At 45.9% G+C, this 24,764-nt stretch overlaps 1 protein-coding gene across 3 annotated transcripts in view; it reads left to right on the forward strand.

The window, feature by feature from the left end:
- Window positions 1-24,764, forward strand: part of LOC114796658 (potassium voltage-gated channel subfamily H member 7) — a 48,612-nt gene that overhangs the window by 5,372 nt on the left and 18,476 nt on the right. For 2 of the 3 annotated variants that reach the window (XM_028991058.1, XM_028991059.1), the window contains exons 3-5: window positions 13,236-13,391; window positions 21,379-21,798; window positions 21,887-22,098. In XM_028991058.1, the coding sequence (XP_028846891.1) occupies window positions 13,236-13,391; window positions 21,379-21,798; window positions 21,887-22,098 (788 nt within the window). Of the gene's footprint in view, window positions 1-7,348; window positions 7,449-13,235; window positions 13,392-21,378; window positions 21,799-21,886; window positions 22,099-24,764 lie in introns of those variants that run through there. The other variant, XM_028991060.1, reaches the window with a different exon arrangement.

The raw sequence follows: 24,764 nt of genomic DNA on the forward strand, positions 1-24,764 counted from the left end.
CACTGGCTGCTCATTGGAGGTGGCTCATAGGATTTTTTATGAAGACGCATCTACGATGCACGTTACATGCACTCAATTCCACGGACCTTCTAAATTCCAATGGAGTTTATGCAGCACCGCAGGAACAACCGAACAGTGTTAGTTTTTGATTCTTTCTTTTATCATAGATGCCCGTGGTTCAGCAATCCATTCTCAAGCACTCGCAGTCGCCATGTGGTGCAAAAATTTTATTGCAAGCTGCTTTCTCTTGCTGAATTGTTTGCGAGGTTGCACGTTGCCAGAAAAATCTTTGAAGGGTTCCGTAATGACATGGGCTCTACAGCCCCTTTTGGATGACACTGCGCTGTCTTCTTTTCATCTTGCCAGGTACCTGTTGTTATTATTCCACATTTTCCTGTCCGAAACCAAGTGTTCCTCCTTTGCAGTGAAGGCTAGCGGTAAACAACAAAAAAAAATCAGAAAAAAATGATTCATTATTATGGGAATGCTAGAATATTAGAGTTTTTTAAGTTCACTATTCAGATTTGTCCAACTCCGGCAGTACAATCTGATATTTTGCCATATGAAAGGTTGTAGCCCGAAGCTCATGTGATGAAACCCGTGAGTGGGACAATTTTTTGAATGGCATTTGTGATCTACTAGGCACACTGTGTTCACTTTTTTCAGTGCAGTGTTCTTACTCTTTGCATTTCATGTGAATATGTCTAAATATATACATTATTTCAGTTCACAAATCATAAGATGGCCTAGCTTGTAAGGTGCATGGACCTTTACTTATGCATTGTTCATTTATCCTTGTTTCTACATGTTTGTGTGTGTACTCAGTTCAGACGTTCGGTCAGTAGTGGTGGTTTTCTCAGAATCCCCTACATCCTTATGGATTCAAGCCCTCAATGTCAATAGAAACGATTTAGTGCAAAAACGTGCAAATTTGTATTTTGGACCATGACAGACTGAACAGAAGGAATCCTGCTCATATTTATTTCTGGAAGGAGGGGACACGCACCACGACTAATCTGCTTTCCTGCAATAAAGCTCATTAAATTTACCATTAAATCGACCCTGCGGTCCGGCACAACGCGCAAGGGTCAATTTTACGCCACCTGTGAATTATGTGTGGGTAAACCAGCAGAGACAGTGTGCTGGATTCCAATCAGTCATAAATCGAGCCACGGCAGGCCGTCCGTCCAGAATCCCAATCGCACATCGCCGACCGTGTCGGCTGCGGCCCCGAAAGTCGCACTTTCCAGACTCGGCGATGTTAAGCTGCTTATGCGCATACTTAGAAGCGAAAGCACTCCAGGGTGACGAAAGGAGGGCCACCAACCAGCACTCATCCTCCTCGAACCCCAGCAATGAGGCATTCTGGAGCCGGCCGGCGGCGCCACATTATTCATCCAGGTGCCCTTCGGGGAGGTAAATGCTTCGCTTTCGTGGCTGCGGTGTAACAGCGGCCCGTCCGCCGTGATGTAACAATGCTTTGTCGCATAACGTGGCCGACAATGGGAAGCCGACACCGCACGACCTGCTTCGGCTAAACGGATAATGGGCCCCTAACAGGCGGGGGGGCCGCGGAGGCGCGGGATCATGCGGCACGCGCGGGGGTTTCGGCTTTCAGCCGCGGAGCTCCCCCGTGGCCTTCCCCCGCCCTGCCCCTCCCGTGGGCCGCCAGGCACGCTCACCTCCGGCTCCTCCCACCCGGCCCCGCCCTGTGCCACCGCTCAGAGTGCGAAAAAACAAAGACGGCGACATACATTTTTAATCCCTGTTAGGCTCTACAGTTACGCACTGTCTGTTGGGGGTGTTTCACCTCGGTCGGGGTTATGGCTTGATGGAGGTGACGTCAGATCCCTGAAACGATGAGCTCATGGCATAAAAAATAGTAATAGAGGAGCATCTGGCCCGAAATGGTGTTCTGGAACGTTCACTGCTTCCGACGACACGAGGAAACATCCCTCTCAGCAGGTCTGTCACGTGAAAGCTGCGCTTGGAACTGGCTTCACCCGACAAATTCTTCCCCTGATCGGACAAGGCGAGAAGCTAAACAGCAGAGCATGACAACAAGCTGCTGGGGGCGGGGCCTGTCCTGCAGCTTCCGAACTTCGCCGCAGATTCTGCTGATGGTATCAACGCCTCCGAGAACGTTGACATGCTGCCTGCACGTCGACAAGATCTGTCGAGGTGCAAGCAGCGCACTGAAAAATATCAGCGCACGTTAATTATCTGTGCGTGATGGAGCTGGCCAGAGCCTCCTAAAAAACATCACTGGCCCGTCGACCTTCTCAAAATTGCACACGTTTGGTCTTGGCCCTCTTACATGATAAAGATGATGGCACCTAAATCAAGCCTGTTTTCAGCCCCTGACCTTCAAAGGTAGATTCAAGGTCGGAGCTGAGACACGGTAGAAGGAGTTAAGATAGTGTGGAAGATATGGAAGGAAGCAGATTCAATTTCAGCTTAGAGTTGCCAGCGGCTCTTCTGGTCTGCTGTGACCGGAGGGGATGTCTCCAGTGTTCGCTCTTCAGGTGTTTCTTTAGAATGACAAATCTGATGAACAAAAACACAAGTATAAAATAAAAATAAAGTGAAAGTGAAGTGATTGCCATTGTGAAACACTGCAGCACAGCACACGGTGACACAACAAAATGTGTCCTCTGCTTTTTACCATCACCCTTGGTGAGCAGCGTGTGGGGACGGCGCTTTACTCAGTGGCACCTCAGTGGCACCTTGGCAGATCGGGATCGACAACCTTCTGATTATGGGGCCGCTTCCTTAAGCGCTAGGCCACCACTGCCCCCTTCAACTTCTATCTTCATAGGGGCACCAGGATTTGAACCAGGAACCTCTTGATCTGCCGTGATCTACCGCCGAGCTACACCCCGTTGCTGGGTCTAATTTATGGCTGCACTGAGGCAGTGATGAGCTTTCATCCAGGCCGCAAGCAAACACTGTCCCACATTAGATCCCACATCAACTTATAAGGGGTTGGAAGAAAATAAAAGCATTTAATTTTTTTATTTTTTTCCCTCTCTTTTGGAGAAAAAGTACAATCAACAAGATCCAAATCCCAGGCCACGACTGGACCACTGATGCACTGGTTTTCCGGTTTCCTTGCAAACATATATGGACACGCAACAGCACTTGTAACAGTAAATGATACTAATGAGGATAACGCCGGATGATAGTATAACGACTTATGCGCCACTGATATTAGCTGAACAGTAAAATGTCCAAGTCCATTAGCGCAGGCACACCATTAATCCCGCTGCTGCATGTTTTCAAGTCATTCATGGTCGTAGATAGATCAGCTAAAGAAACACACCAGTAATGATCAAAGGGTCCTTCTTCACCGCCAACTGGATCAAATGTACAGATTTTTAGCAGGCAAATTGGAAAACTGCACTGATGACTTTTGTCCACTGATTAAAAATGAAAGTAGGCCATGGTGTCTGGCTTGCTTCGCGAAGGCGAGGGAAGGCCACATGGCCAACGAAAAGCCCAAAAAAAGGTTTATCATGGCAACCCTGCACCCGCCCCACCCCTTCGTGTGCCAGCCCCGATTGGCCAAGGCCGGATGTATCAGTGCATTAGCCAGAGCAAAAAACAACCCCTGCAAAAAACAACCACTATCCCTGTCAGATTGCATCATGGAGATAAGCACTGGGAGTGGCCTGGTGAAACTGGTTCAGTAAAACCCATGGTTATATCAATATTTATTTCACCCAATGCACTTAAATCATTTTTCATACTGCAAATTAATCTATTCATAAAGTAAGAAGCATAAATACTAAAATCTAATGAGCTTTACTCTTGTCCGCATTTGATAGTATAAATAGAGATTCTTTTGCAAACTTCTCTTTTTTGCCACGTTTGTTTCCTTTGACCCAAAGCAAACATTTGCATAGAAGAGTTGACTCAAAGCGAGGGTTACAAGCCAGTCGTTACGCATCACAAAGACGAATGGTGTTGTGCAGTCTCCTTTTGGAGGAGCGCTTTTGTGTGTGTGTGTCACATGACATTAAAACTGTAATGGGCTTAAACGAAATGTTTCTATGGAGCAGCATCACTGGAAATTGATGTATTTGTTTTCTAGCAAAAAAAATAAATAAAAAATCCTGAATACTCCTCCTCTCGGGAGCTGGTGAAGTGTGATTGGTTTTTTGTTTTTTTTTCTTAACAGATTGTTCTCCCCTTACCCAATGCTTTCATTTGCATCCCCATAATTGGATGCTTAACTGTGACAGGGAAACTCGCACATTTTACACTAATGCACCAGCCGGCGCATAATGACATCGGCGCTGAGAATAAACAGGCCCGGCTGACCGCGTGCCTAAACTTGTTTCACACTGGTGACATTCGTCTTACTGTCCCAATCTCCTGGCTCATTCAATTAAAGGTCCCCAGTCAAGTCAGTGAGATAGGGATCAAGCCTTTTCTTTTTGTTGATCTTATCAAATTGCAGCAATGTCAGCTCAGCCATTAAGCCAGTAGCTTTGTCCGCTGAGATCGTGTTTCTCCGTCTGGGAATCAGATGCACGAAATCTCCTGACAACATAAGATAAGGAGGCCATTTTAACTGGCCACTCTAATCTCATTACACCTCAAACCAAGTGGACATCTCCATCCAAGCAGCCCCAGGTCAATGGTGACCCTGCAGGATGGGTATTTCTCAACTCATCCGATCACGTGACCTCCAGTCTTTACCAGGCGGCTGTTTCGTCCCAATTCCTGTTGTTTAGTGTGTGTGTGTGTGTGTGTGTGTGGAAAGAATTTTACTCTCACTATTAAACGAGAGCTGTGGGTTCAACACTTCATTTTTTTCTCAGATGAGATGGTGATTCTATTCAAATCCTTCCAGGTTTTAAACGTTTTTTTGACATCTTTACTGCAGCCTCGGGGTGTGTCCTCCAACGTGGTCTTTTAAGAAATGAGAAGGTGTTCACCGCATCAGATGAAAGAACATGCTGCCAGTCGAAGCGGCATTCAGCCATTGTGGTTCCCAGATGAATAGGTGTGTCAGTGTCACGCTGCCATGTTGAGATGGCAAAAGGAGCTTCTTTTTCCTGAAAAGAAATCTTTGAAGGTTATCCTGACGCGCTACGTTTGTTTTAATTATTAATGGCTGAAATGGAATCTAATGAAAATTCCATCATCTGGAAATAGGAACTGACCACCTTCTGGCTCCCATCTGAACGTCCGAGTCAGCGCCGCTGAACCCGAGACGGGGGAGAAAATGACTGATGGTGAGGCGTAAACAGCGGATGTCCTTTGCCGCGCCGGTGGCGAGATTCAGTGGACTACAGCTCTCCTTGAATGGAAAAAGGCAGGACGGGAAGAGTCGGTGTTCAGAACGATCAGAACTGCATTCCCCTGTGACCTGGAATTTAACATTCGATGAGAGGCAGGTAGACCGGAGAGCAGAAACCCCCTCACCGTGTGTGTTTGTGCCACTATTCTGTTCCACTCGTCACCCAACATAGTGAGAAGACATATCATCACCAGCAGAAGGTTTGTGACGGCCACTGATGTACCCTGTATGAATTAGGAACGTAGAGATCAGAGGAGAAATGGAGGACATGGAAGCCACTTCGGGGGCTTGTGAGGTATTGACAGGAGTGGGGTTAAATTGTCCATAATGAGGAAGTAGGGTGTGTGGAAGCTGTCCAGGCTCCTCCCCTTTTTAAACTTCAACTTCATCAATAATTACACTGCATTTTGTGACCTGCTGCCATATAAAACAACATAGTGTATTGGCCTGAATGGATGTTATTCTATGTTGTTTTTCCTCAAAATATATCATAAAAAGTTTGATTGTTTCTGTGTCTAAACATAAAATGAAATACTGGCATATGGTGCCAAATATGATTAACTGATCATTTTAAAATCTTTTAATTGAAAGCGGGGCTGTCTTATATTTTGAAAAACATGTTAATTTAACATGTTGCATTTAACCAGATCATGCATAAAATTCTAAAGTAGATGGCTTTTCTGACACAATGCTTAGAGACAGGGCATCTTCTCTGTGTGTTAGATTAATCACTCAATGGGCCTGATTAACGCGAGGGACACGCTTTTGAAATGCATGTGTGATGAATGGTCCCTGTGCAACTGTCTGCTGAGGACAGCACTTTTCAGCTCCACGTCCCTTTCAAGGTCATCACGTCGAAACGGTTAGAAGCAGCATTCATGTCACAATCATGTACATACACATGCACATATATGACAGTCTGGCTGTAAATTTGGCGTGAAAGTCATCTTCGGAGCCACTGTATGGACAGGACAGTAGATGCTGGTGCAGCAGAAATTTCGGCCGGGGAGACCTGTGTCAGCAGAGGCACATCTTGCACCGGCCTTCATTTTTATTTTATTATCGGCTCAGGCCTCGGCTCACAGAAATCTCAGTTTTGTTGGTCAACGCACCTTTTGCAATTGGTGAGTTTTTAGAATTTTTTTCCCCAGCCAAGGTCCAGTGGTGTCCAGGGAACATGTCGAGGTTGTGTTGTCATTAGTGCATCGCGGTGTGACACCCTTAAATACATCCCTTCGGCTCAAATTGCAAGTGTTACCAAGGGAGGAGTCATTTGTTGTGTTGACGCGGCATTCACCGGCACCCTGCTGGCATATAATACACCAACACGGGCAGGTTTTCACTCGAGTCAACAGAGCTCTAATTAAGAGAAGGCATGGAAGGCATGGAGATACGAAACAAATAAAATGGGGGTGGAAAGAAGGAACATGTACTTGTTTATCTCCAATACAATATTACAATATTACCTTTTCTCAATACACGTGCCTTGAGGTGTTCTAATGAGCATACCGACAGCCAATCAGAATTGCAGGAATAATGTACAATGTATCTTTTTTCTTCTTGTAGACTATTTCACTTTCATAGAAACTTGGATCTCTTGAATGTTCACATGTCTTTTCATGAATGTTTTTCAAATGAAATCAAAATAACTGCAATGTACAATAATGTTAAATCAATAATAAAGCAAATCAATATAATAGTATATAAGAATGAATTAAGTAAAAATATATATATCTTATATTTCCAATTTTTATATTACAGATCAAACTTTAAATAATAGTGAAATGTTGATAACAGTTTGTAAAACTTTATTTCTTTCGGTAAAAAGCTATTCAAACACATGCCCTTGCTAAAATATTTTAAAAGACTATATCAATCAGACCTAGAATTAAGGTCCACGATGGATTTATATGTTTTGAATTCAGTTTGGGTTTGAGGTGTAAAGTGAACCTTAAAGAGAACCCCGCTGATAAATTCCCAGAACGAGTGGAACCGTGTCAGGTTCCGGACATGCTGTTCACTTGGCACCGGACTGGACCTGTAGTGGCTGATGGCACCGGGACGAGAGTGGAATTCTCTGTTCAATCAGCATGTTGGATCCTGCCCATCACTGCCATCCGATCAAATGGCTTTAAGAGGGGTAAGAATGAACCTGCCCATGGTTCGAATTTTGAGTCCTGGTTTCAAGCTGGAGCGGGAAATATAATGACGCCGCCATCTGCTCCGTTCTTGCCCTTTCAGATTGTGTAGTTGAGTGCTGCATAAAATGTGAATTATATCTAAGTATGTGTGACAGATATATTGAGACACAAGTAAAACTGCAGAGAATGCAAAAGTCATAAATATTATTCTTTTGGACAATGGCACCCACCGCCTCCGTGAATCTTTAATGAAGTCATATCCCCTGGCTTTGCTCAAACAGAGGTGACATTCAGCGTGAGGCAGGAAGGCGTGTCCCCCCATTGCTAACCTCTTTAGGCTGCTCATTGTTTTTCCATCTGCTGTGGTGAGCTAATTGCCCAACCAGAGCTCCTCTGCCGTCTCTGCCAGGTCACTGCGTGGCTCCGAACCAACTCCTGCAGAAGCAGGATTCTGGGATATTCAAACCCCTCGATGCCGTAACTGGACACTTACGACTTACAAGCAGTGGCAGCTGATAATGACAACTGATCGTCATTTTCCAACAGGCCTCCAAACTATTCTGAAATATCTACCCACCCAGCCCAGAAAATGAACTTTAATCATGTCTTTATGAACCAAGTTTAAATGGGGAGGAGCCTGTAGATATGATTGACAGCTCCCACACACTCTACTTCCTCAGCCAGAATGTCCTGTAAATATGTGACATGCCCAGATGTAGCCCAGATGTCCCTTTCTTCTCAGTTTCCCTCCGCTCTCTACTCTCCTTATCCCTCTTGTACACAAGTACACCACGCCCACAGCCGACACCAACATGCAAAATTAACAGCGCTTTAATTCAAGCCTTCTGACGTGATCCAGTCAATGTGAACATGCCTTACATGCTGCACCTTCCACAGCTCTGGGAAAACATGGCACAGAATATGTACAGAAGTCTATGCCACTGAAAACGACCATCACTGGTCGAATATCCAAAGTTAAAGAAATGGTGGGTGTGGGTGTGACATTTCCAAAAAAAATTCATAGACCTAGCTTGTAATTGGTCTAGTACGGGACTTACACGGGACATATCACAAAACATTAATCTCAAAAAAGTTTAGTGCACCAATGTGGCTTCAGTGCGATGCCACAGGCAAAGCAAACTGCTTGCAAAACACATTTATGACGCTAATATTCATGCATGCACTGCCTAGATAAATAGCTCCAAACACCAAACACTTTCACCCTGTGGCATTAGATGCGGCGCTCCACGTGCCCCTGCAGAACCCGTATCTTACAATGCATGAATATGCATCAGCCTGTTCATCAGTATTACATATAATAATTTATTCATTTTGCATAAAGGATATGGCACCTGTGAAATGAGGCTGCCTCGGGATCAGCAGAATGCGCGGCGCTAATCACCGGGCCACATGGAAAGCACAGGATCCTTAATCAGCACGAATGATTTATGACCGAAATTGACTCTGGTGTTGTTGCGGAATGCGGCTGATGTAATTGTACGCTAAATCGCCATCCGTCTTTATGAACTTCCATTGCGAGAGCAGCGTCTCCTGCAACGCTTTTTGCAGCCGTATGCCGTAACACAAATGTTAGCATATATTTTGTTTTCCGGGCAGCCAGGCGGCCAATTACAGGCTGACATTGTTAATGCGGGCCCAACATGATCCGGTTATATTTAGGCAGACAGTGAGTGCGTCTTTAATGAATGTTGCTGACAGGCGGCCCTCGAGAGCACCGCTCTGGGAAGCGCGCCCTTGTGAATGCGCTGAAACGCGTGTCCGGCGAACCGGAGGAGGGGCGCTGGCGAAGCCAACCGGCAGCATTTGCATTCGCCGGAAGCAGGGATCTTTTGATCTGCCCGCTGACTGCACGTCAGGTGCTCTCCATGAAGAGTTGGAGACACGCTGAGGCTCGGCTTTCATTGCCGATATGAAGAATAAAGGACACAAGTCCATTTAGATGCAGATGCATGTGCTGAGGTTCACCATAGAACATTAAAAAAAAACACCAAAATGACTATGGCTAGATGAGTGATCTACTTTCCATTGAGCAGGGCCTGGATATTCACTTGATTGTGACCTTGGATGACTGTGCAATGAGTTTATGTCTACTGATTGTTGAGGTTGTTGTAAGAGCAGGAGAAGTTCCAACGAGACTTGGGGAAAGATCCCTCTAGTTATCACAATACACTTCAGCAAATCAGCAAAACTGGCACATTCACATTCAAATGTTGTTTCATGTATACTGGTGGAATATAGCAGAAATGTTTTAAATATTCTAATATGATGCAATAGCAGGCAGGGCAAGTGCAGGCATTCCTATGAAATGACAAGAAAACCATTGTGGGTGCAACAAACAAAATTTATTTCGGAAATATTCCAGTCTTCTGGTCTGTGCAATTTAAACAATTTTTCTACAAATCAGACACTAGTACATGTAAAAATAAAAAATAAAAAATGGTGGAAAGGGTTGGTTGTTCTTGAAATTTTGCTCAAAAACCTTGAGTAATTACTGATATCATAAGTCTTTTTTTGATTGATCGTAAGGCTATCAATCAGATTTCAAAATTACACAATTGCAATAACCACTAACAATAATCAGAAAGTATTTCACTTTACATAGGATGCATGAAGGTTTTTTTTTATTAAATAATAATAAAAAATCCTTTTAAGACAATTTTTGTGGCTCATAATAAACCTGATATGGTGGAACTGTTAGTGAGGAATAGAAATAGTGAACCAGACCTGCAATGCAACACAGTTTGAGATTTATGGAGAAAGATTTTCACTTTATGCTTATCTAGCGGGCCTCACCCGCTCGTTTTTTTTTGCCTGTCGGACCAATGAGCCGTTCCTGTTGCTCCGACAGTGATTTACTGCAAAGGCTTCAGACCCAGAGACAAAATCTGGGAGTTTTCTGCTAATGTTTTTTACCCTTGGATCGAGGAAATAGATTTATGTTGCCTCATCATTGTAATTACTGTTAATAGATAACGTAGACGTGGCCTACTGAACTGGACTCCCTCGGCAGGATGTGTTTGTGTGCGTCGCTGTGTGTAGGGTGACGGCTCGATCTGATAAGATAACAAGTAAACTGGCGTAGGGGTGGTTTAGTGTAACCACCCAATCAGCCACAAAGCAGGACACTCAGGGACATTTAATCAGTTCCTTTAATGAGTCCGGTGCGTCAAGTGGGTGCTGAGTTACGACGGAGATCTTCCATGGCTAAACGTGGCCAGCCCCATCATACATGAAATATTCAGGACATGACTAAACTGACACATTATGCTAATGTAATGTTTTAGACAAAGCCAAAAAGCGTTTTACCTTTCCCATTTGTTTTTATTAGCATGCTAATTTTTTGAACTTCGAAGTGATGCATAATGTGCAAGTTCTAAAGGGCTTTTTTTCTGGCATCTCACTTTTGAATTTTATTAAATATCCCATTTCCTGTGAAGCCACTCCTTCATAATTAGGGTCATTGTCTGGAAGGTAAACCTTTGGCCCAGAAGGTTTTCGTCCAGTTGTGCTTGGCCGTATTCGTCTTTCCCTCGATTGCAACCAGTTGTCCTGTCCCTGCAGCTGCAAAACACCCCCACAACATGATGCTGCCACCACCATGCTTCACTGTTCTGACTGTTTTGGACAGGTGATGACCATAAAGGCCAGAAAGTTCTATCTTGGTCTCATCAGACCAGAGAATCTAATTTCTCACAATCTTGGAGTTCTTCAGGTGTTTTTTTAAGCAAACTCCATGCGGGCTTTCATGTAACTTGCACTGAGGAGAGACTTCCTTTTAAGTGAAGTGATTGTCACATGTGATACACAGCAGCACAGAAAACGGTGCACACAGTGAAAATTGTCCTCTGCATTTAACCCATCACCCTGAGTTAACAGTGGGCAGCCATGACAGGCGCCCGGGGAGCAGTGTGTGGGGACGGTGCTTAGCTCAGTGGCACCTCAGTAGCAGCTTGGCGGATCGGGATTCGAACCGGCAACCTTCTGATTACGGGGCCACTCTGCCACTTGACTAGTGGAGGGCTGTAGTGATGACTTTGACTTTCTACAACTTTCTCCCATCTCCCGAATGCATCTCTGGAGATAAGCCCCAGTGATCTTTGGGTTCTTCTTTAACCTCTCTCACCAAGGCTCTTCTCCCCCAGACCACTTTGGCCACAGACCACCAGCTCTAGGGAAGGGTTCTGGTCATCCCAAACATCTTTAAGGATTATAGAGGTCACTGTGCTCTTTTTGTAACCTTGGCCAGATCTGTGCCTTGCCACAATTCTTCCTCGGAGCTCTTCAGACAGTTCCTTTGACCTCATGATTCTCATTTGCTCTGACATGCACTGTGAGCTTATACAGACAGGGGTGTGGCTTTCCTAATTAAGTCCAATCAGTATAATTAAACACAGCTGGACTCAAATGAAGGTGTAGAACCATCTCAAGGATGATCAGAAGAAATTTACAGCAAAGTGTCTGAATACTGATATTTAATTTTTTCTTTGTTAATAAATCTGCAAAAATGTGTTTTTCTGTCAATATGGGTTTCTGTGTGCACATTAATGAGGAAAAATGAACTTAAATTATTTAAGCAAAGGGCTGCACTATAACAAAGAGTGAAAGAATTATCTCCATACCCAATGTATGTGTGTATATATATATGTGTGGAAAGACATTTTGTGTTCATATTGAACAGAGATATTCTAGCATGACCTCAACAAGACTTTGAAACTACTACTGTTTGTCCAAAGTGCAGGAAATGAACCTGCTGGAATATGGGCAGAGATTCATGCCTGCAGAAACTGAAATTGAATTGAATATGTTTGAATCTGAATTGTACAAACTGAAATTGAATTGTACAAACTGAATCTGAATGTATTTCCAGTGAAATTGAAACTGCATTTTACAACCCTAAAAATGTAATGCAAATTCTCTTCTCCAAAACAAAAATTCGGGTCCTCCAGAAAAAGCAATCGAGCTCAGACTCCCAACAGCGCTCATTTCCACGTTTACGACAGCTCTGGTCTAGCTGCACATAAAGCCGTGAATTCACGCAATGTAAAATGGTCTGGTGAAAGACACTCACAGGGGACAGCTGCTCCTGAACGTTCTTTTCATGAGGGTTGTAAAGTTTTAACTGTTAACCTGTCCAGAGAATTTCAGATTGTGTTCTTTTATCCAGACACCAGGCTGTCCGACGGACACCACTTGACATGAGCGAGAAACACAGTTACTACCACAACAAGACACTTGAGGATGAGAACGATGTTTTTAAGGCGGCATATAGAAATGAGTGGGGCGGAGGTTCAGGCTGTTCGTTCTCTGTTCCTGTCAGCCCTCTGCATGTCCGGTAAAGCCCCGGAGCCCCGGGACTCCCACGTGTCCAGAAAGGCCACATGTCGCGGCAGCGCGCTGGGCTTCATTGAGACAGAGGCCATGAAGGGGGTTAGTAAACCCCGGCGACCCTGACCATCAGGCCCGCTGCGCTCTGCTCATCTTTTAATATCTGAGCCCGCTCGCCTCGCCTCATCCGCGTGTGAAGAGATCATGTCACTGATCCGAGTGATGAGGGAACGCTGCTGATGATGGCTTCGTCCAAGGCGAGTTTTCGTTCCAGCACACGACTGCGGGAATTAAACTCTGACTGAGGTTCCCGATTTTCCACAGGCAACATATGCCAACGTGTTAAAAAAAACACCCGAAGGAGATAATCCATGGATGAAAGACCCTAAGCTGTGTTTGAGAATGTGATGGCAATTTATTTTCCTCTCTCTTCCTTCTAGGTTCTGACTTCCTTTGCAACACCCACATAATCCCGGTGAAGAACGAGGAGGGAGTGGTCATGATGTTCATCATGAACTTCGACTACGTCCTCAATGACAGCAGCAGCGACTCACTGGAGAGGATCCAACTCACGTCCCCCACCAACACCGAGTATCGTGAGTGCTGCGCCTCATTCTCCCTATTCAGGCCACGCCCACACCATGAGGCAAAAAATGCAACATTTAGCGCATGGGAAGGTATATTCCCAGAATATATTTCAGAATTTCCACAAATAAACAGACTATTACTTTTTCTAGACACAAAATACATGTAGTGGACAAGCCTTTAGATTTGAACTTTATTGACCCCAAGGGGAACTTCTTTTCCAAATAGAACAACATCCGCAATTTACAGCAACACAGTATGCACGATGCCTGGTTTTTTTTTTTTTATGGTCACTGGGATTGATCTATTTTCAAAATAATTCCCATTCCTGGTGCTCTTCGATAATTTCCTGAATCTTCGTCCTGATGGAAGTAGACTGGGGATTGGGAGACCAATTAACTCGGCAATGCATATGAGTTTGGCCTGGTTGGTATCGGACTTCATGGTGAAAAAGCGAGTGAAACAGTACAATGGGATTAATACGGGGCATACAGTTGAGGATTGGTCTTACATCAAATGGATCATTACGGTATTGTTTGCAATGTAGAACAAGTGTCAGACATTTTATCCATGACAACGCCCAGATCAATGTTAGCTACCCTTAGCCTACAAGCTTAGCCTTGTTTGGCTTCTAAAATATCTAAAAAAGAAAAATCAATACTTTGTACAATTTGGGGCTTTCGCTAGAAGGCACAATCAAAATATCTCCTCATGCAAATTATAGCAATTACAGTTGGTCAGTTATGATACTGCACAGCAGAAGATGGGTTACAAAAGAGCTGTCCTGGATGATTTAGCTCAGGAAACGGTTTAATTTTTGGCTCCAGATCTACGTGCATGGAGGGGTATGGGCTCGCAATGTTCTAAACCCAGCATGCATGCAGAGCCATGCAAAAGTGGTGCCGTATTGAATTGCAGATTCTCCATTTAGGCTGATAACTTCTGCCTCAGTTTTTTCACTGAGTAATGGAATACTTTATTGCTTACACAGTGATGCTGCAGGAAAAGGTGCATATTCTACGAAGAGGTTCTGATGGTGCACCAAACAATGAATTTATTTTTTTTATTACGACGAAGACAGGTCTACAAGTGATCTAAAATGTTTGAAAGGTTCAGTTTATTTATTGGATCAGCATGTGCATTAAATGACCTCTGCAATAAACAATTCAGCGCTAAACATGTTCTATACAGTAAACGAGAGGCGGGAAGTGGACGGGTGATAATGAATTTTATTTCTGGTGGCTGCTGCTCACACTGAGCTCATTATGCTGCTCATCTTTCACCTGCCTTCTCCACGTCCTGGGAGGAAGAGGCCTGCACACAATGAGAAGATGGATTAAAGGAAAAAGAAAGAGGTCTCAGTGAGATGTTGAGCACCATGAGGAGCAACGTATTCCAATCTTCCAAAAGATACTGATTGACCTGCTAAAAGCATCAGAGCTCTAATTACTGACTTTGCATGGTTTGTTCACGTTTGCGTTTCTACTCATTATGGTGAAACATCATCCTCCTCAGTTTATTTATATTCCATAAGCATTGTATAATGAATATTGAGGGTCTGGTAAATTATGGGAGGGCACCAGGATATGGCCCAGTAATACAGGAGACACCCTGTCGGCAGATGTTACCACAAACCCTCAAGATATGTTGGTGGTTATGATTACATTACACAACCCTGGTATTAACTTTTCTTCTATATTAATAATAGCTTTACTGTTGTAATATTGCTTCTTAGCATAATTACTTCAGCATAACCTTTGCTGAAGAAGGTTGAAACTAATAAATGAATTAATTCATTTTTTGAAAACAACATAAGGTAATGAAATGAGTGCTTGAGCCAAATGTGACACCTTGACCAACCATTATAGTACAATTAACGAAGCTTATTTAAGCAATTTAATGTATTAGAAATGTCAACCCATAGGCCATGGGAGGACGTTTCATCCTTCTAGCCACAACAAAAGGACCGTCCCTGGTGACTTTACAGATGAAACACTGGGACTTTTTTTAATGCTAAACCAATTGCTCTGGAGTTAGGGCCAAGTTTCCCTGGTGCGAAAAACGGATGACAAGCTGACATAAAAACAAGCAAGGTCATAACCGGGGCATGCTAATTGGACAGGGGGTCCTCGGTGGCGCTCTCCAGCCTGAAGTAATCCGTGCCTCCTCCTGCTCAGTGGAAGGGCGATTTCGTAATTGGCTGCAATGCTAATAAAAGATTATCCGTGCTCGCCTGCATTCGCGTGTACACGCAATTACGGCAAATGGTGGGGAATCATCTACATGTTGCAGCCCTTTTGTTTGCTGCAGTACAGGGGTTTCCGACGGCGGCCACAGGTCAGTATCCTCCGCTTTATTGGTCCCTTTGTCCCCATAGGTAGAAGTCTTGAGTTGGTCTTCACCTGTAACCTCTGAAGGAACCGTTTTCCTGGATGACACTGTCAACATGACCATCAACATGACACAAATGAAACGGTTACACTGATGGAAATTGGGATATGGGGGCCATGCGGTGCTGTGCCGTGTAGCGCTGTGGCCTCACACGGCCAAGGTTGGGGGTTCACATTCGGGTCCTGGCCATGGGTTTCCTGCGGGTTCTCCGGTTTCCTTTCACCATCCAATTGGTGACTCTAAATTGGACATTGGTGTGAGTGTGCAAGTCAATGGTGCAGTGGACTGATGCCTCACCCAGGGTGGGTTCAGGGTGCCCAGTGCTTGTACCACCCCGCTGTGGCTTGAGCAGAAGTGAGTGCATACGCTGTTACCTTCAGTCTGCAGATTTCAACCCGACTCAGTATTGATGTCCATCCCTACGCTGAAGAAATATTCGCAAACAAATTATTGTTACCTTATAGACTGAACAATGCTGTACATATTTATTTTGCCAACCAAATATGTTAGAACTTAGAAGTACAGACTTCTCTATATAATTTATGTTCTCTATATAGTTTTTATGTCAACTTCTATCATTTGTCAACCATATTACATTCTATATTTCATTACAGTTATCTCCTCATGTTAAGCGTCTCGTCTTGTTTCTGTCACGTTTCTTTATGGAGCCAGTAGGTTTATATGTTTGTATGATGCATGTGGATCTTCAGCATCCTCCGGAACTCTGGACTCTTGATAGAGGTCAGTCGATGCCGCTTTTTATTGCCACCCCCTAATTAATTGATTAACTACATGACTCACGTCTCCACACCTGGCCCTTTGTGGACAAGACTGTCCACCCCTGACCTTGAACGTGTCTTCCTCTCAGAGAAGGTCTCCCGAAGCGGGTTCACCTCAGCCGGCCCGGCCCGCTCGGCCGGCTCACGTTGCCTCTCTCGTTTCTGCCTCGGCGAAACGAGAATGTTAACCGCAGGAAGCGTCTGCAAGGTCACGCCGGTTTGGGTAGCCGAGGAGACTTGATAGTGTTGAGACGAGGCTGACGTCTACCTCCGCCGCTCCACTTTTCCCAGCTGCCTCGTCACTTCTGGAATTCCCGTCCCCGGCGCTCTTTGTTCCCCCGGGGGGGGCCGTGGTTTTATTTTTAGCCAAGCATCGTCGGGTGAAGCGGAGAGGAGCATGAACGCATGGGGAGGGGTGGCGAGGGCGCTGTCTCCAGGGCCGCTGCCGCTCTGCCGGGGCGAGTGAATGTCAACAAGGCGATGCCATGCGGCTCCGTTCGGAGGTGCCGAACCCGGAGCGCCGAGACGCGCAGAACGGGAAGGCACGGAGGCAGCCTGCCCGCCTCAGCTCAAATCCATCATCCTACCCCGGGCAACGGTGCCGGGGCGTCGAGTGTGCGAGGGGGGGGGGGGGGCGAGAAACGTGTGTGTGTGCTCGCGTTCGCGTGCACTGCGCTAATCAGAGCTGATTGTGTGCACAGGGCCCAGGGCTCCGGGCATCGCAGGGCACTTAGAAGGGAAGACAAGTGACTTTGGCGTTCTCAAAGTCCTCCGGTGATGCAGACGGCAACTGCTGAGTGTAATCACCGCAACGCGAAGTCGTCGGTGGGTGAAGCAGCCATGAAATTTAACAATTATAAATGTAACAATTTTAAACGTTCTGCATTTGAAATGAATGCATTTGCAGTATACACCACATTTTACAAGCATATGAAAGCATACTTTGCGAATTTGGGTAATTCTTCGTAGTTCCTCGTTCCAAATGATTTAAATATGTGTCACGTATGCAGACATGATTAAAGATTGTTGGGGTTTTTTCCATGTTTTCATGGAATTCCTGAGCCTCACAAAATAGTGCCCAGAGGGTCGCTCTGTAAGACGTGGTACATGGGGAGGGTTCACTAATCTCACCTCATTATGTCTGGATTTGCAGAAATAGGTTCAAAAGTGTTGCTTGCAAGTTATCTGCATCTTGGAAATGAGTAAATAACTTACCACCCAGCCCTATAAGAACTTTACATTTAAGAGTGTGACATTGCTTAATTCATCCCATGCACTACATCTTCCAAAGTGGCAAGAAAGTAAAGCCCATAACATGAGAATCTCTGTAGAATCTTTGAGTTGAATCTTTGAGGTGTTAATCGGTACTGCTTGTTGGTCAGTTTGCCCACAAATATGGACCATGCATTTTTCTGCTCATTACACTTCATTTTCACCACATTGAATTTAATTCCTGCCTGTGAAATCATCGTTAAATTTAGGGGGGCGGGGGGTTGCCAGTTGAACCATGTACAGTTTAATGGTATCACAGATTGGGCCGGCAGCTTTTTTTCTTTTTCACTGGGCCTGAAGCAGAAGGGCTTTTGTTGTCCCTGACCGTAAAATATCCACATCAACACTACGCCCTCAGATGCACAATGGTCCTCTGCCAGTTGAATCCATTTGGGACCAGCAAATCAGCAACTTGGACCGATGACAGTATTAGCCACTAGTGCAGAAGATCCAGAAAAAAACAGATCATGTGTGCAGTCTTTGTTTCCTCTTGTGTGCCCAAATAAAGTAATTATCATTAGTGATAAACTTAATTAGATTTTAAAAGAAAGAAAATTCTTGTTTTTGTCATTGTGAAACACATGGTGACACAACGAAATGTGTCAAGGCGACCTCACTGGCACCATGGGTGATTGTCATTGTGAAACACTGCAGCACAGCACATGGTGACACAATGAAATGTGTCCTCTGCTTTTAACCATCACCCTGAGCAGTGGGCGGCCATGACAGGCACCCGGGGAGCAGTGTGTGGGGACGGTGCTTTGCTCAGTGGCACCTCAGTGGCACCTTGAAGGCTCACGATTCGAACCAGCAACCTTCTGACTACGGGGACATTTCCTTACCCGCTAGGTCTCAGATGAGATAATGGCCGGGCAGTTGTTTAATCTTACCCGCTAGACCATCCACCTAACCCTCCACCCTTCAGTTACGGGTTCAATTCCTTACCCGCGAGGCCACCACTAGGCCCCCCCGTTCACTGGGGTGACATCATGCAGCTTCAAACCGAACTGTATGCCCATCGCCCCGCACTGCTAGCGCGGGCTGCATCAGAAAGTAGAAAAATGTTGAATGAACTTTTCTGGCATAGAGCAAGCGGATGCCAGTCAATCCTAGGTTCAAATCCCACCTACTACCATTGCGTTCCTGAGCAGGGGGACTGTCCCTGTAACTGGATAAGGGTGTCTGAGAAATGCCTTAAATGTAAATGGGTTAAGTGGATTGGTAGCAGCTAATGTGCACCTTGCGCAGCAGACATGCCAACCCTCAAGCCGACACTGACTTAAATAAATCACGAACAACATGAACGTTCCATTTACATTTACAGCATTTACCAGACGCCCTTATCCAGAGTGACTTACAATCAGTATTACAGGGACAGTCCCCCCCTGGAGCAACTTAGGGTTAAGTGTCTTGCTCAGGGACACAATGGTAGTAAGTGGGATTTGAACCTGGGTCTTCTGGTTCATAGGCAAGTGTCTTACCTGCTAGGCTACTACCACCCTTCCACTATACACATAACTAAATTTAATAAAGAGATATCGCAATTTTGATATATTAAGCTCGCACTACATACTATGATGGTTTCTAGAAGCAGGGCATTTTTGGTCTGTAAATGAGCTCTGGCCAGTCTCTCTTGCCCGGGTGTTATATCAGACACATAAACGGCTGAATAAAGCGGCATTCTGAATGCCAGACATGATTGAGCCTATGAATAGATTACAGCTGGGAGAGGGACGCGGCGGTGGCGGCCGTCGTCTTCGCGGCTGCATTATTAACCTGCGCTCTCCTGTTCAGCCAGGCTGGCGACCCTCATCCCCCCGTGGCCCACACACACACACACACACACACACATATATACACACACACACACACACAGCGCCTCATATTCCTTTTCTAATTAGCGGACCTTGAGCTGTTGCTAAGTTGGTCCACTTCCCTGGGGTTTCTGAGGAGCTGGATGACTGCTCTAATGAGCATACACCCCCCCCCCCCCCCCTCCTCCACCCTCCGCACCCGCCCCAACCACCTCTCATCCATGAAGAACAGATGCCCAGACCACACACGCCACGCAACACCCGCCGCCCCCCCCCCAGTCCCACATGTCCACAAGCTGCGCGCGTGTGAGTGTGTGCATATTGTTCGGCCAGGTTGTTGTGACATCGGCGCATGTGACAGCAGTAAGGCAGCGGATGGCGGTGACAGCACGTGAAGGTGGTGCTGAGGGACGGGCGGCTCGTGTTCCCCCCCGGCTGGCATCGCTTTCATGCCCGCCATTGTCCTGCGAGACCGGGCCGGGACGCTCTCCCGCGGAGCCTTTTTACAAGACTAATCTCATGTGTCCGCAGCACACACGCTACTGTACCGACACGAAACCCGACCCGGTGCCCGACCAAGTCTGGCAAGGGGCGACAGACTTGGACCCTTTTTGTTGCTGCGCTTCACAAACTGCTGACTTCTATTAGGACAAAAGCAACATTACTGATGCTGCAATCGGAACATGCAATCGCGACGGAACATTATATGCATATACGCTATATGCAGAAAGAATATATCCACAAATGTTTGTGTGTGTGTGTGTGTGTGTGTGTGTGTGTGTGTGTGTGTGTGTGCAGGTGGTCCGCCTCTCCTGCATCATATCAAAGTCCCTTTGATGCTGGATGCACACCTGAAAAATGGAAGCGGCCTTGTTTTCCATTATCGGGAGACGGACGGGGCCGCGTTGTGTCACCATCAGAACAGCGTGTGGGGAAAAAGGTCGTCGTTGGCACGCAATGTTTCTCTTCCTGTGGACCCTGGATGATATGCCGCTGAAATGGATTCGGGTTTTGTGCGTGCACTTAAACACTTTGCAACCTGCAACCTGCGCTACAATAGGGCATGTTCGCTAACGTCGCATACATCCATCTTCACACCAGAATGTTTGAGTGAAAGTGCCGGGGATCTTCATACGTCTTTATAGTGGACTTTTATCATGCCGGCAACGCACCGGACACGCCCCTTGATGCCTAATGCAGCCTCCGGGTATTCCACACCTGGGTCCATTCATCACCTGTGTGTTTTATTGCACCGGTGCACCTCAGCCCTGACCTGTCATCTGATACAACACAACTACAACGAAAACTATCCGCCGCTTTCTTATCCAACTGCATTTGTGGAAAATAATGTTAAACAATCATTTTAGCATTAGACATACTTGGATGACGGGTGGCCAGGTACATTAGAGCTGTCAGTCATGCCGAAAGACCACTGTCCCTTTAAATATGGCTAATTCCGTCAAGATCTATATTCAGACTTGATCCTTTTTCAAAGTTTGATCCTTAAAAAACATAATTGATGCTCACGGCGGAAAATGATATTCTGCAAAGAGTCCTGTTTATATCTGTAAATCCTGGAGACATAAAGACAGTGACAGTGCCAAACATGCCCCATGCACTACACCTTATGTAGCACTAGGAAAAAATATGCATAAGTTTTAATATAATTGCATAATTTTGTTTGTAAAAATAATAGTTTTATTTCCACTCATCAGCAGTGTCTGCTCTCCTTCATGCTTTAGGAAAGGGACGTTTTTTCAGATTCCGTCTGCCCACCCTGAACCTCCTTGGCTCCAGCAAGCAGTCCCTCCCTCAAGAAGACCCGGACACGGTCATGATCGACTCGCCCAAGGAGAGCGTCGACTCGGTGGCCATGAGGGACTTCCAGTCGCCCAGCAAGCAAGACAGCTGCAGCCCCACCGACGCTAATGACACTCGGGCGCTCATCGGCTCCAGCCTGCCGTCCCCGGTCAGCACCTCTGGTCCCGTGGACCAGTCATCCCCCAGGCAGCGCTGGGACCGCCGAAGCTCAGCACTGGCCCAGTCCACCACGTGCCTGGCCCAGTCGTTTTCACGGGACAGCCTCTGCAGCCGGAGACGGGCGTCTTCCGTCCACGACATTGAAGGGTTCAGCGCCAACGCCAAACGGGCCCTAAGTGAAGGTTTTTCCTGTTTGTTTCTCTGTTGGTGCTGGTTTATTTGGTGGAAAGACTGTTGCCTGTGCAGGTATTTACGTATCTCTTGTGCCAGGTCCATTCAACCACTTGAAATCGAGTCTGCTGGGATCCACCTCAGATTCCAACATAAACAGGTACAGCACCATCAACAAGATCCCGCTCATCGCTCTCAACTTCTCGGAATTGAACGACAAGAAAGCCCCATCCCCTCCGTCCTCAGAGAAAACCATCATTGCGCCCAAGGTCAAAGATCGGACACACAATGTGACAGAGAAGGTGACACAGGTAAGGTCATATAATGCAACACTGTTGTCTTCTCTTTTGTACGAAAGGCCAGACTTCCCATTATTGGTAGTATCACAGCATTCTCACATCACACTGGGATAACATGGAAAATCAGGTTTGCAGAAGTTCATGCCGCTCAGTGGAGCAAAAAAAAAAAAATACTGTGAAGGAATACTGGAAATTGCCAAAGAATGGTACCGACCCTTATAAAACGAGTACGTACAATACTCTCAGTTTCCTATTTGTCGAATCCCAGCACCAACGCAACCTATTTAGCACTTATGAGCTGCTGATTAGAAGATCCGTTGAAGGTTTGGGAAGGGGAATGGATGCATAAAGTTTTCATTTGTGACATCCATGTCCTGAAACGTGAGGTTTTGCATGCTGGCCAGCCATCAGTGGCGAGAGGTGACAGTGAGTTACAGTTCCGTCAAATGCCAGTATTTCTCTTTTTCTCTCATATAGACATTTGAATCACCACAGACAACGTACTGCATATACATTTATTTTCTCATTTGTTCAAAAGGGGTCATGAAATTGCAGAATCTAAAAAAATGTACAGTATTACGGGCTTGTTTCTGAACCGTCAGAACTTCCACCGGCTTAACAATACGTTTGCCGAATCCTCCACCGACAGCAGAAATGTTTATTCAAATTTATGCTAAAACCAGCGCTGTTCCCTAAACCTCTCTGCAGCAGCAGGATGTTTACAAAGAACACAGTTTATCACACGACCCGCCCCGAAACCCCAAACCTTTCATCTCCGATTTCCATCACCACGTTCACACTGACACTGTGACACCACTTTAAGCCCCGGGGGGCGCGTCTTTCTCCAGTAAAGGAGAAAAGCTCTCCGTCTGTTTTAGAGAAAGGCACCGGTCGAGCGGGTCCCGGTCTGGACGCCCAGAGTCGCTGTTTCCAGTGTGCCAAGGCGCTCATCGTATCTGGCAGAACGGGAAGATGCGGAAAGCTTTAGACGGCGCAGTGATGGGTCTCGGCAGAGGGCAGAGGCCTTCGGTGCCGGGCGCAGTCATTTGCCTTGTCGCATGCGAGCGATTTTTCATATCACCTCTGTAACCCATGGCTCACGGTGGCCTAGCGGTTAAGGAAGTGGCCCCGTAATCAGAAGGTTGCCGGTTCGAATCCCGATGCGTCAAGGTGCCACTGAGGTGCCACTGAGCAAAGCACCGTCCCCACACACTGCTCCCCGGGCGCCTGTCATGGCTGCCCACTGCTCACTCAGGGTGATGGGTTAAATGCAGAGGACAAATTTCACTGTGTGCACCGTGTGCTGTGCTGCTGTGTATCACATGTGACAATCACTTCACTTTCACTTCCAGAGGGCCCCGTCGCGGCGCAACAACGCAGCCCCCACTTCGCCTCCCTAATTCCTAATGAACTATTTATCAGTCAAAGTGCAGCCATTTGCTGACTGTCAGAGCTCATTATACGGATGCAAGCGCCGGCTGAGTGTCGGGTGACAGCGCTCGGCACCTGGATTAGGCCCTTAATTAACGGCAAAGTCACAACCCCGAACCGCGCGGCCGTCACCAAAAATGGCCAGACAAGAAGCATGCGGGGGCCACGTGCATATCAGAATCGCCATCGCGGTAACTTGAACGGTTTAATTGACCACGAGGACGAAGACCGGGAACAGGGGAGATCATTATCTCATTCGGCCCGGCTTAGCGGCGCTTCCTGTCAGATTTGCAGAATCGCATCTGCGCCGGTGCCCTTGGGCGAGGTGCCTTTCCTGGATCGCTTCGGCAATAAGCTCGGTAAGAGGTGGAGGACACCGGAGTCAGCTGGTCGGACGGATTCGTGCCAGATTTCTGCCACTGGATGTGCTGTGTTCACACTCCTTATAGAAAACAGACAAACTTCTTTTTTTTTTTTTTTTTAGTGTTCGGGAGATTTTTTGCGAGGCTTGGAAAATGATTTGTGCTTTGCTCAAGTGGAAATACGATCTTCGCCCAAGAGATGGACTGGCGGCTACGTGCCAAAAATATGCATTAATACAGACTGTGTCTCTAATTGTAAGTGACAGATTGTCTTGCCAGATGTGATAGCAGTTTATTTAGGCTCAAAAGGCCATTTAGACTAATGTTTCGACTGGAATGCAGCTCAGAAATATCCACATGCTTTGTGGGACTGAAAATATACCAGTGTATCCAATTAGCCCCATCGCTATGTTCACTGCAGGATGATGGATGTTACCAAGTTCTCGTTTGACTAAAGGTCATCTAAATCACATCTACTATCATTATTATTAGTAAGAGTCTAACATCTTGCTGACTATCTAGAAAACGTCTCCACATTTTTGGAAAACGTTCTAGAGCTGTCACTGGAACGTTAAGGGAGTAACTTATATAAAAACTTTTTAGGGAGTAATTTATATTTATAAATTACTGTGTGTGTGTGTGTGTGTGTGTGTGTGTGTGTGTGTGTGTGTGTGTGTGTGTGTGTGTGTGTGTGTGTGTATATATACAAAATATAATACAAAATATGACATTAAAAGGTGAGGTAGAAACCTTATTGCACATGAAAAACCCTATTATGCCATTATGCATGCATAATTATATTTATAATTAAGCGCATGATAGACGTTTATTTGGATGTGGGCTGCATTTATCAAGCACATAAAGGATGAGAGAGACAACGGTGGG

Source organism: Denticeps clupeoides, chromosome 9, assembly GCF_900700375.1.
Source record: "Denticeps clupeoides chromosome 9, fDenClu1.1, whole genome shotgun sequence".
NCBI classification, from domain to species: Eukaryota; Metazoa; Chordata; class Actinopteri; order Clupeiformes; family Denticipitidae; genus Denticeps; species Denticeps clupeoides.